Genomic DNA, 15218 nt, shown 5'->3' with positions numbered 1-15218 from the left:
TTTGTTCGAGTTACGCAGGGCTATTCAGATGCAGACAAACTAAAAGGTTAAAATTGGGTCCAAATAGATGGCTGAGTACAGGGAGTATTGGCATTTGCTGACATAGTCAGGGCTTGAGTTAAATTCCTGGGATCCACTTGTTGGAAAATGAGACTCCTACAAGTTGTCCGCTGACATCTACATGCACCACGGTACACACACACACACACACACACACACACACACACCTATACACACATTACATACAGACAGAGAATAAGCAAATTTAAAAGAAAAAGAAAAGTTAAAATTGAAACAAAGACAAAACACAGGAAGCAGCGAGCCACACACTTCTCAAACAGAACAGCGCTCAGACCTTCTCTAGCTCCGCCCTCTCCCCCCGTGTGCGCAGGTGCCGGCTTGACAACTGGAAATCCCATTGTCCGGGACTTCCGGAAACTCCTTCAGTCCCACCCCTTCCGCCCATCGCTCTTCCCGCCTTCCTGCCCCGTGCAGCTTGGCCAGCTGAAGTCCATTCCCGAGGCAACGCCCGCCAGGATGAACATCCGCAATGCCCGGCCCGACGACCTGATGAACATGCAGCACTGCAACCTGCTGTGCCTGCCCGAGAACTACCAGATGAAGTACTACTTCTACCACGGCCTGTCGTGGCCCCAGCTCTCCTACATCGCCGAGGACGAGGACGGCAAGATCGTGGGCTACGTCCTGGCCAAGATGGAGGAGGACCCCGACGATGTCCCGCACGGGCACATCACCTCCCTGGCCGTGAAGCGCTCGCACCGGCGCCTCGGCCTGGCCCAGAAGCTTATGGACCAGGCCTCGCGGGCGATGATCGAGAACTTCAGCGCCAAGTACGTGTCCCTGCACGTCCGGAAGAGCAACAGGGCGGCCCTGCACCTCTATTCGAACACCCTCAACTTCCAGGTTAGTGAGGTGGAACCCAAGTACTACGCCGATGGGGAAGATGCTTATGCCATGAAGCGGGATCTCTCAGAGATGGCGGAAGAGCTGAGACGGCAGCTGGTGCTGAAGAAGGGCAGATACGTGGTTCTGGGCTCCGGAGAGAACCAGGAGGCCCAGGACAGCACACTTCCTGGTGCCGAAGAGAACCCTGCCGGTGAAGACAGTGGCAGCGACAGCACTGAAGACCAGGACAGCTCAGAGGACCGGGATTCCACCTCCTAGAGCCTTGCCCAAGGTATTCTCTTCCCTGGCCAGGCCCCTCTGTACCCCTTTGCGTCATATCTTGTCCTACCCAATCCCGTCCTGTCCACTCCTGTTGTGCTTTTGCTAGGTTTCTTGGTGACCACAGACTGGTACCTCTGACAGCCAAGATTCAGGGCTCACTGTTAGAGACCATGCACAAAAATTCACACGCTGAAAAATCAAAATAAGAGGCATTCCTCGTGCACTTTGGCATGAGTCGGATTCCTGGGTAACCTTGTACTTCGTGTAAGGAATTGTATCTTCTGAGAATTCCAGTTAATAAATTGGAATGATGGAATTCTAAAACCACCCTTTTACAGCTCTTTATAAAGTTATGACTCTGGAGCCGATGGGCATTGATAGTTAATAGGGGAAACTTGGAGGCCCTTTGTAATAATGATAGGAAAGACCTAGACCACACAGTGAAGGTATCCACGGTGTCACCTATGCCGTCCGTATTCTGGCTCAAAGAAATGAGATCTCTTTTGTAGATCCCACATGTGTGTTCTATAAAAGGGACATGTTGAAGGTCCACAGTACAGTCAGCAAAATCCAGAATGAAAATGTGGTGTTTGACAGAAGAATGTCTTGACTTCTTCAGCAACTCAGTGGCATTTTAAAGGAGGAGGGCAGCTGGGACTGTAGCTCATTGGTACTGCTTCCGCTTAGCATGCAGGAAGTCCCAGATCCAGTGCCACCACCACCACCAACAAAAAGCAACAACAAAAGAATTTTCTGTTAAACTAAAAATAATAGCAACCACACAACCACTAGGAGGACTTTAGACACCCAGGCAAAATTCCAACATAGTTTCTGTTGCATTAAGTGTGCTAAATGTGAAATAATTATCATACAAAAATATTTTTAGTCAAATTAACTAATGCAATGCCTAGAATTGTTTTTAAAAATACACCAGCAAAAATAAAGAGACCAAAAAAAAAAAAAAAAAGGACCAGTTCTAATGGAGAATTCAAATAGGAATAGCCGACAAAGGGCAGGAGTGGGCTGGAGTGGGGAGGAGTGTCTGCCTCGCCTGGGAGTGGTCCCTGGGTTTGAGCGTAAGGACTGCGGGATAAAAAGACTAGGAATAAAATAAGAATGGCAGCATGTAATGATTGTTGAAGGTGAGAAATATGTGCTTGTGGGTTCCTTATGCTGCTTTTTCACTCTTGGATTTGTGAAAATTCACACAAAAATTTAGAGCAAAGTATTATACTTGCTAAAACATTCTAAGAAGCCGCTACAGCCACACAGAGTGGCACGTGTCTGTAATTCCACTTTGGGGGAGGTAGGAAGATCTTGAGTTTGGGTTTGAGGCCATCCTGGGCTAGTGAGATATTATTATTATTATTACTAATACTGTTATTATTTTTTAAGAAAAAAAAAAAGAGCCAAGCTGGTTCAGGGGTTAAAGGTACTTGCAGCCAAGTCTGGTGAATTCAACTTCAATTTCAATCCCTGGGACCCACATGATAGAGGAGAATAAACTCCCAAAAGGTGTCCTCTGACCTCTGCACATGTGCCCATAAACACACACACATACACACACACAAATATAATTTAAAGAAACATACCAACAAGCACCTTTTAAATTTTAGGAACAGGCTCAGTTATAATAATAGAATATGGGAGCATTTCTTCCAGAAAGAATTATGTCATATAATTCAAGGGTCCAGGCACTAAGGACGGTTTTAAACTTTCAGTGGGATCCATCTGGTCGGGGATCAAGGCAGGAGAAGAATGTCAAGGGGGGGGGGATAAAATGGAAAACAGGTGCTCTCAGAGATAGGTCATCACGTTTCTGCCTGTCTCAAACCCTTTTTCTGCACAGTGAAGCCGGCATTCCCTTGTCTAATATACAAGGTCCTGGTTCCACACACAGTACTGCGATTTAAAATAAGGAGAAGAAAGAAAACATCAAAAGAAAGAGTTTTTTTATCCCTGAAAGTTTTATTTAAACAAATTATTTTTTTTAACTACTTCTTTTGAAAATCTCTATGGAAGGGTGTAGGCAATATGGATTCCATCTCTGTGGTAATTTGCTGCTCTTCGGTCTTGAGAACAGAGCTAATAAGAGCGTTTGGGTTTTTGATCCTACTGCACGTACTGGCTTTGTGGGAGCCTAGGCAGTTTGGATGCTCACCTTACTAGACCTGGATGGAGGTGGGAGGTCCTTGGACTTCCCACAGGACAGGGAACCCTGATTGCTCTTTGGGCTGATGAGGGAGGGGGACTTGATTGGGGGGGGGGAGGGAAATGGGAGGCGGTGGCGGGGAAGAGACAGAAATCTTAAATAAATAAATAAATAAATAAGAAAATAAAAACTACATATGAAGTGTAGTAAATTCAAAAGCCCTTAGGACCCGAGAAATCAAGTAAATAAAAACATCTGCTCATCTATTAGATGAAGAGAAAAATACCCAATAAGATTCCTTCTGGCATGGCACTCAGGACTCCCATTGTACAAATACAATTACAATGGAACTGTCTCCTTGTGGGGCATAGTTGAGCCTTAGGTTCCTGTATTCAACTTCATCTCCCTTCCAGGCTGATATCTCCTGAGATGCTCGTTCCCTCCCTCCCTCCCTCTCTCCCTCCCTCCCTCCCTCCCTCCCTCCCTCCCTCCCACCCTTTTCTTGTGGCATGGTCTGCCCTGGGTGCCCTTGAATTTGATGAGATTTACCTGCATAGCCCCATCTAATGTTTGCTCCTCAGTCTTTATTTTTGGGTCAGAGCCAACCAGAGGCCACTGTGGATCTTGTTGGTGTCACTTCAGTAGTTAGGATGCAGTGCTCTGCATAAAGTAACTGAACTGTTGAATAAAAGTGCAGCTGACTTAGTGGCTTACGAATTAAGCTCCTTCCCTCAGAGTAGTGTGGGTCTGCAGGGTGATAAGGACTAGGTGGACAGGAGCAAGGCTCTGCTCCGGATCAAGCGCTCTGGGATCCACCAAGAACGTCTCTACAGCCCCTTGGTGACCTGGTAAAGAAAGCTCAAAGATCTCTTAGGGAAGGAAAAACATTTCCTGAAGGCATCACTATCATGTGGATTATAAGGAAAAAATTATTGAAATAGGATTGTCAAGGTTTTAAATGTCTCTAACAATAATGTGATTGCTTTAGTAGCATAAGAAATAAGTCTAGCAGTATGTGTGTTGATTAATTATCTTTAAGTATGTCTGATAATAGTGTAAGTGACATTTGAGATGGCTGCAATAGCTATAATATATACACTGTGATTTTATTGTGGCAAAGCCCCGAGTAGAGCCAGTATTCCTACTGCATATGTTCACAATAGAAACAAATACAAATTTCTTTATCTTGCTTATTTGGTCCTATTTGCTAAAATAACATCTTCTGCCAGTTCATGCCCATTTGGGTAGTGGGGAAAGGAAGAGGGTAAATCCACACAGAGCTTCATTGAGCTTAAAGACTCAGCCCCAGTTCTCTGGTTAATGGCAAGGGAGGTAAAGAAATGTGGTTTAGCTTTGCCCCAAGGGGGGAAAGGCAGAATGCTAGCAAACAGCAGAGTCTCTTCCACAGATAGAAGCATCCTAGTCATGCTTTGGATGTGGGAAGCTGCTTCATGTCCAGCCAGGAGCTGGGGATCCTTGTCACTCCCCTTCAAGACACGCCACAGGGGTTTCTGGGAATCCACCTAGGATTTTTATGTAACTATCTAGCATAGTTATTCTACTTTGGTACAAACTTGGGCAGGTTACCAATGGTTTCCACCACCTTCTGCCATTTTGTCTCTTTCAATTCTGAAAGAAATGGTCCCTCCACTCTGATACCCCCCAAGCTGTCAGAAGTTTACTGCCCCTTTCAGCAGTCACCAGCTCAGTGTTACTTGCTTAAAGGGGAAAGGCAATGGTGACGCGACAAAGATGATGGGCCAAAGGATGTGCCGTGAAAGTGTTCCACACCGTTGGACCGGGATGCCCTCCTATGGAGCTAGAGTTCAGGCGCATCCAGAAAGTGCCATAGAGTGAGTTTTTATTTTTTCTTATTTCCCTCCTCAGGCAAATAGGACAGTTAGGTATCTTCATCCTAAAAATAATAATGAACATGACTGCTTTTCCTGTAGCAGCTGTCCTCAGGACTGTCCGCGAGTGTCTCCTTTAGTCATGCTGTCCCTGACAGGTCAGCAGGACGAATATTCCATTTTGCTACAGGTCAGGCCATCTCATCGCAGAGAGCAGTGCATCCTGCAGTTCGCTAGGGAGAACTGGGGTGGAGGGACTGACTCAGCTACCCAGGTTCCCCACATGTGAAGATTACATAAGACGGTTCTAGTGCTGCTAGGTACCACTCCCACTGACGATCCAGCTAATAGAGGCTAATAGTAACCCTTCTGTTCCCTCCGTTCCAGTAATCAAATGGTGAGCGGTGAGTCTGAGCAGCAACAGTTTGCAGTCTTGGAAAGGAGGCAGTTGAGGACTAAAATAGCTTTCAGTGACAAGCTCAACGTCAACGCACTCAGCTGAATCCAGGCTCAGCGGCAGCAGTGTCTCTAGGGAGCCGTAGCCATGAAGACGGGTCAGTTCAAAACATGCTGGTTGAGACAGGAGTGCCATCACACTATGCCTTGTTCCTGGCAAGAAGAACGTGCCTGGTGCTTAATAACAAAATGGAAAAATGATGACGTCTCAGCACTCCCGGTTGAGCTAGCATTGTTGAGTAAACTGGGGTTACTCCGGTGACTTCTGCTTTTCTAGTTTCTTCTTCCTGTCGTGAAGCTGTCATTGTAGTAGAAAGTTGTTAAGTGGTCACATGAGCACTCACTGGAATAGACTGTTCTTAATTCTACCAGACAACTAATTAGAACCAGAGTGATACAAGGAAATGTTGGGGGTAGTTAGGGAGACTGGCAGGGCTGGTGAATTCCTGGTCTAACCTTAGCCCAGATATGCCAGGATCTGTAGATTTCAAATGCGGCTGCCCTCTGATGGTAAAGAGCACTAAGAGAGGAAATGCTGTTTTGAAAAGCTAATCAGATGGAGTCTATTTGCTGAATTATTTATAAACTCTACCAGTGTCCCATTTCAATCAATACACAGGCTGGCTGAACACTGACTGTGTCCGAGGTACACATAACAGAGAGATGATTTTCCCCCAAACCTCACTCCATGCTCTCTGTGCACTGGCACGTACAGTCAAATACATGTAGTGGGGAACAAGATAAGAAAAGAGATATTTAAATTCTACAAGTCAACAGTGGTTCCCAAAAAGTCAGTGTAAGTATTTCTGAAAATATCCTACTATGCCATTCCGTAAATTAATATCTCCAGAACATCATGGATATTTTTTATTGTAAAAGCATAGCATTCTCTTCCTTATTCACAAGGTCCTATTAACAACATTCATCCTGCAGGTTTCGGTGCCCACGGTTCAGGAAGCCTAGTGATGTAAAGCTGGACAGCGACCTGGATGTGAAGAGCATGCAGGCCTCTTGCAGAGGACCTGAGTTTGGTCCCCAGCACTACCTATAACTCTAGCTCAGGGTTCTGGTGAAGCACGATTAATAATACTCAGGGTCAAAAGTTGGTGTTCAACCTGGAGATTCTAAAAGTAAAACAGCCAGCCACTGCCTCTTACCTCGACCTCAGTCTGGAATGGCGATCTTACCTCCTGGAATCTCAGAAGGAGACTGTGTCTGAGAGCTATCTTCCCCCATCTTATGTTCCTCTCTAGGGCTGGGATTAAAGACATGCACTGCCCAGTTTCTATGGCAACTAGTGTGGCTACTGGGTTTAAAGGTGTGTGTTACCATAATCTGGTCTGTAAGGTTAGCCAGTGGGACTGTTTTACTCTCAGATCTTCGAGCAGTCTTTATTTATTAAAATACAGTTGCAATTCTACTATAATCTAAGACCCTCTTCTGGTCTCCAAGAGCATCTGCAGTCACATGTACATACCTATAAATACATGTATGACTAAATATAAAATTGCAGAAATAAAAGAATACCTGGTCATATAAAATGTGAACTTAAACTATAAATTAAGGGATGCAATACATCTTTAGAAGAAAATCTTCATGAAAAGTGTCCATTTTTTCAAAACAAATGTCTTAGAGCATTTATTACAATGTTATTTCACTTTTTCACATTAGTTTCTTAAAAGCTTCAAGCAATATTTTCTGAGATAACTAAGACAGTCATGAAATACTTGTTTTATATGGTTTTGTATATCTGTGCAAACGATGTTCATTAAAAACTGAACCAGAACCGGGCGGTGGTGGCGCATGCCTTTAATCCCAGCACTCGGGAGGCAGAGGCAGGCGGATCTCTGTGAGTTTGATGCCAGCCTGGTCTGCAAGAGCTAGTTCCAGGACAGGAACCAAAAGCTAAGGAGAAACCCTGTCTTGAAAAATCAAAAAAAAAAAAAAAAAAAAAAAACGGAACCAGTAATTCTAGTGTTGTGATATATTCCTTCATATCTTCGCCCCTCTGCTAGTAAATCTAGTGTACTTCTTATCAGAATGTATTGTCATTATCTTTCGTCACATGTATGTCTGTGTGTGGTTGAGTGCAGGTGCCTGTGGAAGCCAGAGTCATCCAGTCCCCCAGAACTGGAATTGCAGGTGGTTGTCAGCCACCTGGGATGGTGCTGGGAACTGAACTTGGGGCCTCTGAAAGAACAGTATGCACTCTTAACCACTGAACCATCTCTCCAACTCCCAAATATAAATTTTAAACATAATTTTGCATAATATTGCCTCTTGATTCTATGCTATTTTGGAAACAGACTTTTCTGTAATGATGATTTTTATTAAAAAAAAATGCTTTGTAACTCCTTTGTGTGCAAGAGTAGCCTGTATCATTACTTCTCTGTGCAAGGTAGATGGAAAAGGTAATTCAGTTTTTTATAGTTGTGATATTCTATTATTGTTTCTTTGCTGTTAAAAATAGGCAGGAGCAAATTTATTCACATCACACAAATTGTAACTCGTCAAGGATAGAACTCACATCTTGTTTATCTTTATAAATATTTAAATATATAAATATTTATCCTTTTAAATATTAAAACACATTGTTAATTCCTGGTAGGCACTCAACAGATAGCCACTGACTGTATGAACAAGCCTTAATTTCTATCAAATACTCACTTTGGATCCAAACTTTGGATTCCTGTCTGAGTCTCAGTGAAGAAGTAACTCACGGAAAGAACAGTGTCTCTCTAACCAGAAGCTGAGGCCTTCCTTCCATTTTTGCTGTGTTAAATCCTTTCTTCTTTTTCCTGCAAATGTTTTGCTTTTTGAGATAGCATCTTATTCTGTATCCCATACCAGCCTGGAAACAGCTTTCTGCTTGCTCAAATCTCTAGTGCTGAGATTACAGGCATGTACCTCCTGCCCTGCATGGAAAATCCTCTTGAGTAATGGGAAGACGACAAAAGTTCTTCAGTTTCTTTAGGTTTGAAACATGTTCTGTAGGGCACATTGGTTGGTGTGTATACCCTACCCTGCCCCCCTTTCGTAGAGAAGCCTGGGGCTGCAGGCATTAGGAAATGCTGCGTGTCCTGCTGGAGTTGGGGAGGGCGGCAAAAAAGCCTCAGATTTGTAGAAACTTTGTGCTCGTGTGTGCTTTCCACCAACTCCAATGGGGACCATGTAGAACAGATTGATTGGCGGTTTCCTCATTGATCTGCAGTTGAACTCTTAGCATATAATACATTTTAATCAATACACTTCTTCCTCCCCTGTCCCTCACCACCAACTAGCCTCCTGACTTAATGTGCAAAAACCAAAAAAAAAAAAAAAGCTGACCAGTTAGTGTTGCCTGTACGTGCATGGACATAGGCCCCTCTCAGAGACCCTACCTCGGAGGAAAACTGGCATTCTTCCACAGCTCTTTCAAGGCTGTCAGTCCCATGCCCACTGCTGCTCATGTACTTTGTTTTCTCAACAGCATTGCTGGTCTGCATGTCTCAGCTGCATTATCCTGCGAACCCTGGCCTGGCCAGTGCACTCTGCCATCTCTTCTCTGCTGGGCTTACCTGACACTGACTCGAAAGGCTTCTCATATTCATCTCTTCTTCCACATAAAGCTACTGTGATCATGAAGGTATGCATCAGCATGGGATCCTGCTGGGCAAGAGCCGAGGAAGCGCAAAGCCTGCCATGACAGAACATCCCTGGCCCTCTCACCATGCTGCCATTGTACTGATTGTAGCGTTCCCACGTCGGGCTGTGGTTACGCTGCACAGCTGGCTCCTAGAAATGCCAAACAGGAAGCAGGGCAACTCTTGAAGCCTCTGGTTTGCAGATTTTGCCATTGTTTGTCTGGGTTCCCATCACTACAGGGGAGTTAGCACCATCAGGTTAGATGTCATTCCCCTTCCTCTTCCAGCAGAAGTTGTTTATTCTCGCTTTCTCTGGAACTCCCTTTGTCCTATCCTCTACCTTCACAGGGTATTCTCCCCACGTTCCAGAGGGAGAATGTGGTAAAAATGGGGGGTCCCCTCCTCCCCCACACAAGCAGAGTGTGTGGGTTTCAGGAGAAGAACAAGGAGTCATTAAATGGGGCGATCTTCTGCTTGTTCACATCAGTTGCCTTCTGTCTTTGTTTGCTTTCTTTTGTAATGATGTCACTTGCCATTTATTGAAGATTGAGCGTGCACACGCAGTTATGGCATGTGTGTACATGTAATCCTGTGGGTGACCCCGGGGGTGGACATTATTATCTCTGTTTTACAGAGAGATCAATGGAAGCGGTGCAGCACAGAACTGTTCGGGATCTCAGCCCAACCTGGTCCGTGTTGCTCCTGGTCGGACTCTGCATTTATTTGCAAAGCGCTGTTAAAATGTCACAAAAAGGAGACTGTGCTGTTTAAAATTGTTCAGTGTTGACTTAACATATGACAACCACGTATCAACTGTAAATATGTAAACTTCAACTGTGGTCCCTATGTAGTGAATTAGTAAATATAAGTGAAGGCAAAGGGCTTTGACTCCGCAGAAAAGTCACAGCCAGATCAATTTAGAACTGACTAATGTTTTCATGTTCTCTGAACATTAATTACCGAAATGTCCATGTTTATGTTTAGATTTGTATGAAACTGGGTTTACATCTAAGCCCTGACATTAACCAGCTGATGGCAAGAGATAAGTCTGTTCCCTGTAATTCATAGCAGCCCTGATAAGTACTTCTTACAGGCCTGCCCCAGTGCATGGAGAAGGCCTGTGTACAGGCAAAGGCTTGCCCGAGGCAGAGCTACAACTCCAGTCTGTGTGGCCACACGGGCCTCTGTCTTTCCGTTTTCCTTTCTCATTTTCGCCCTTCCCTCTGAAATGGTTTTAGTCGTTCCCCTCAAGCATGTGATTATCTCTTTATTTTTGGATGTTACAGCTTTCTAACATCTGTCTCTAGGGCAGCATAATCTTAGTGATGGAATATTCCATGTTTTCCTTGAGCCCTTGTCAATATGTCTTCGTGCTAACAGCTCAGCAGATGGGGAACAGAAGGAGTAGCCTCAGCTTACCTGGGTGATTTCTCTTCAGCTCAGCGACAGCCACATCCTCTCTAGCAACCTGATGTTAATCCTTGGAGCAGTTGGGAAATAAGAAAGGCTTCCAGATGCTTGCAGCGTGGCTGACTAAAACTGTTGGCTCTTTTCTTTCTTACCAGGAGACAGCAGAAACTTAGCAATGCCTACCTAGTGTGGGTCATGCCTGTTGAGATAGTGAGAGGAAACAGGATCTTAGCATCATTTAGGGCCTAAATTAGCAAGTTCCGAGCTTTCCCGTGCGCGCGCTGCCGTGAACAGAAGCAGCAGTTTCTGCCAGTCCCAGGGTGGGCACCTCTGGCGCTGCTTTCGTAGCAGCACCGTTCTCTACAGACAGAGCAGAGCATGGTTTGTTTCTGCATAGATCACTTGCTTTTTATTTAAGCTGGTCCTAGAGAGACCAACGCAAGGATGTAGACTAGTTCATCGTATGAGCAGTTTTGTTGGCTGCAGACAGTGACTCACACCCCTTCTTCATGTGTGGCTTCATACTGGCTGGACCCTGGTCTCAGCAAATTGTTCAAATGTGTTCCTCTCCAGGATGTAAAGTTCTGTTTAGTTGTGGCATCAACTTGTGAATGAAGCCTGTGAGTTGCGTGCTTAAAAATTTGTTTTTTTTTTTCCTTTGAGATAAGACCAATAAGCAAGAGATGATGATAAGAAATAAAATAATGGAATATAGGGGTGAGAGAGACATGCGGAGTAGTACTGGAAATTGAACCAAGGCTGGTAAGCTTTGAAAGGATCAAGAAATAAAGGAATTTATCTCATTAGTTCTATGGAATGCTGATATTGACTAGTATGGGTCATAGAACTCAACTTCTAGCCAGTCTGAGTTACTTCGAATTACTTGTTTGATTAGTTTGCGGTAGACTCTAAATAAATCAGAATTATTCTTAAATACTCACTCACACAAATGCTGTTTGTGATACTGTGTCAAGAGGTTGATGACCAATAATTTCAGTAGTAAGTTCCAAACATATCAAAATGCTTACAATAAAGATGTTTGTATATAGTTTACGAAGTAATTGATAATAACCAGCATTACGTCATGTATTGGATTGCTTTGATGAGCTGAGTCCTTGCCTTCCAGGGACTTGACCTGACTGGGTGGTGAGGGGATGAATAAAGACAAATGCAGGTGCACAGAGAAGCTGGGGTTGGGTGGCCTGGGCTCTCTGATGGAGAAACTGCAGCCCAGTGGATACTCAGTCCCTTTAGTATATAGAATGGAGATGTGGGGTTACTACATGCAGCTGAACAAGGGGACATGGGTTATAGTACACAGCTGGATAAAGAGCCAGGTTCAGCTAATACAACAGGAGCAGTCTGTTGTGGAATATTATTTTAAGATGTGTTACATTTGTTTATGCTGTGGAGATTTGTTTAAAGATGTGTTGCATTCTTAACTCTGGGAAGCTGTGTTACTTTGCCTGTCTAAAACACCTGATTGGTCCAATAAAAAGCTGAACAACCAGTAGCCAGGCAGGAGAAAGGATAGGCAGGGCTTGGCAGGCAGAGAGAATAAATAGGAGAAATCTGGCAAGAGAAGATTGGGGAGCAAGAGAAGGAGAAGGGGACTCCAGGGGCCAGCCACCCAGCTGTGCAGCAAGCCACAAAGTAAAGAAAGGTATATACAGTAAAATCACAGAGGCAAAAGGCAGACAGGATAATTTAAGAAAAGCTGGCTAAAAATAAGCCAAACTAAGGCCAGATATTCATAAGTAAGAATAAGTCTCCGTGAATTTATTTGGAAACTGGGTGTTGGGACCCCAAAGAGTAAAGAATGAAAAAGAAAAAGACTACAGCAGTCCCTGTAAAGGAGCAGTCATCAGACCATAAATGTATTGAGGGAGTATGGCTATGGTGGGCAGACCTTTTCTGCACACACTATCAACATCTGTGACCTGACCAGAGGACAGCTTTGCCATCTCTGTGTGTACGCTCATAGCCACACCCATATCAATACACAGTTATTCAGAGTATCCTCTGCTCTCCACATGGCTGCATTAGTTCTTCCATCTTAAAAAAAAATCTGTGAGAGTCCTTTAAGATTTCACATTAATTTTTTAAATATTATGTTTGGGTGGGCACATGCACCACAGAGCCATGTGGAGGTCCAGGGACAACTTGTGACAATTGCTTCTTCTACCATGTGGGTCCCAGGGACTGAAGGGACAAGTGCTTTTACTGTTTAAGCCGTATTGCTTGCCATAGAAATATCGTGATAGCTCTGAAGATTTAACTTCTAAATCTCATTTTATTGTGTCCATTGACAGACAATAGATTAACCCAGACACTAAAATTGTCTAAAATTTCATTCTAACATATTATAGGAATTTGAAAAGGACTGTTAAATTACCACCTCCCACATCAAGGAGAATTTCTAGCCAATGTATTTTGTGTTTCATTTCTGTAAGTGCTCAGAATCCCACAGGCCCCTCTCAGAAGGTGTCCTTTTCTTAGCTCTGGTTCAGCTCTGGAACATCAGAACCTGGTGTTGTAAACATTTTCCTACCAGACGCTTTGCACAGCACTGTCTCGAAGTCACTGATTAGTGCAAGGCACCATATCTGTGTAAAGGTAAGTTAAAAGGAGAACTTTCCATAAGAATTCCATTTACACATTTCAAAGGAGGCTGAGGAGTCAACTGATTGAATAAAGTTTCGTTCACCATAAACACGGGAAGGACTAAGGGATCTACTTTTTGCCCTTTCCTGTAAACTTAAAGTGGCTCTCAACTAAATTTATCAGATTTTGCATAGATGAGGATTTGAGGCACAGATACATTTGCACATTTACATGATGTGATTGGCCCGTGTTCTTTCTAGGAGCTTGTCGTCATTACTTTCTGCCCTACTCTATCCTTACTTCTCAAGCAAACAGTAACTCCAGGGTTGCCCTGCTTGTACGTGGCACAAGCCTGGAAAGAGAGTGCTTGAAAGTCACACTGAAACGTCCCCAATTTGTCTACAGAACAAAGAGAAATCAAATTCTGCACAGCCCTGTGAGGAGCCAGACATCTGGCTGGTCTGGAACTGCATGTGCCCGGCAACCCTTGTCTCCAGCTCCCTTTATCCATCACCATCTGGGTGTTCTGTGTTTGAACTTCCATTGACACAGAACCTGTCCAGATCCTGTGAAACAGAACAAGTGCATTGTCATGGTTCCTTATACTTTCGACAGGAATACTTCTTCGGGATTTCAAACAACACAGATCTTTCCTTGAGGTGCACTCGAAGGGCTGTTTAAACACTTCTGCCTTATGTGGGCGTGAGAATTGCATTTTGTCAAGTCCCCACAAAAATCCTGTCACTAATAAACCATACACGTACTACTTTTTCTGACTAAAATTAAGATTATAAATACCACCTGTGGAATGGGGCATTCCTCTCCACTGAACATTACAAGAATTTACCTAGAGAACACAGACTTTCACAAGTTGAGCAGTTTTCCTAAGAAATGATTTAATAACATGGGAAGTTAGTGGTTAAACCAGTCGACATCCAGTAGTTTAAATTTTAGTTTGACTTATTATTGCCTGAATAGCCTCTGACACACCAAATTTCCCATTCGCAAGTAGAGATAAAAACAAACCTTGCCTTCCATGTTTCATTGTGCTGAAGTAATCTAAGGAGATTTCATGTTATTTTTTTCAATAGACATGTATACATTCATGCTAATAGCTTTCCTATTGAAATTCTTATCCTTAAACCTGTACAAAACATGTATTGATTTGTTTTTTTTTTCCTCTAGTGACGGGGGCTAGAGGAGAAAAATCGGTGTTTCGTAGAACTTATCACTCAAACAGTTGTGTGTGAATAAGGGCGGGCTATGAAGAAAGAAGTGAAATCCTGTAATTGGAACAAATCAGCTCATCTTTTCAAAAGAGAAAATGCCTTGATAAGAGTTGTTCCTCTCTTGGTATCGGTAACACTCATAAAATAAATTGATATAATAAATATAATAAATAATGAGCCTCTGCTTATTCTCCCCATTCACATGTTTTGAGTGTGAAGGGAACAGCAAGAATACATGATAGCACATGTAGCCCAGCACATGAGAGGTGGAGATGGAAGGGTCAGGACGTACTTGAAGGTTATTGCCTACAGAAAAAATTTAAGAGATGTTTGATACCCTGTTTCAGAACAACAACAACAACAAATCAGCACCACTGAAGTCTCTCAGGGTCATTTGGGAAGGCGTACTAATGAACTTTTTATAGAATTGAGTTCCCCCAAATCACCTGTACCTGTGCATACCCTTTGAAAGCAACAGTCTATGCTATAGCTTTCAGGGTTTCAGTCATTTCTTTAATTTTATTCTTTCTTCTGTTGAGGTGGTAGGAAGTAGGTTGTTTTATGAACACTAAATGTCTAGGGCTGATGCGTTCAGCTTTTGTACCCAGGTTTACCCTCTGACTATTCCTGCATTCAGGTAAAGAGTGATAGTGTTAATAGTGCTTACATTCAAGTCACTCTGGGTTGCACTTGCAGTTATATCCTG

General features: G+C 43.6%; 1 protein-coding gene across 1 annotated transcript; it reads left to right on the top strand.

The window, feature by feature from the left end:
• The first annotated feature begins 481 nt into the window (after positions 1-481).
• Naa11 (N-alpha-acetyltransferase 11, NatA catalytic subunit) lies at positions 482-14641 on the top strand. The gene is made up of 2 exons (XM_050149549.1): positions 482-1198; positions 9116-14641. Exon 1 carries the CDS (start codon positions 538-540, stop codon positions 1183-1185), a length of 648 nt encoding a protein of 215 aa, XP_050005506.1. The 5' UTR covers positions 482-537; the 3' UTR covers positions 1186-1198; positions 9116-14641.
• Positions 14642-15218: the final 577 nt, after the last annotated feature.

Source organism: Alexandromys fortis, unplaced genomic scaffold (genome assembly GCF_014885135.2).
Source record: "Alexandromys fortis isolate MF-2015 unplaced genomic scaffold, M_Fortis_MF-2015_v1.1 scaffold_0, whole genome shotgun sequence".
NCBI classification, from domain to species: Eukaryota; Metazoa; Chordata; class Mammalia; order Rodentia; family Cricetidae; genus Alexandromys; species Alexandromys fortis.
The sequence above is the reverse complement of the archived record's forward strand: the minus strand, read 5'-3'. Positions and strand labels throughout refer to the sequence as shown.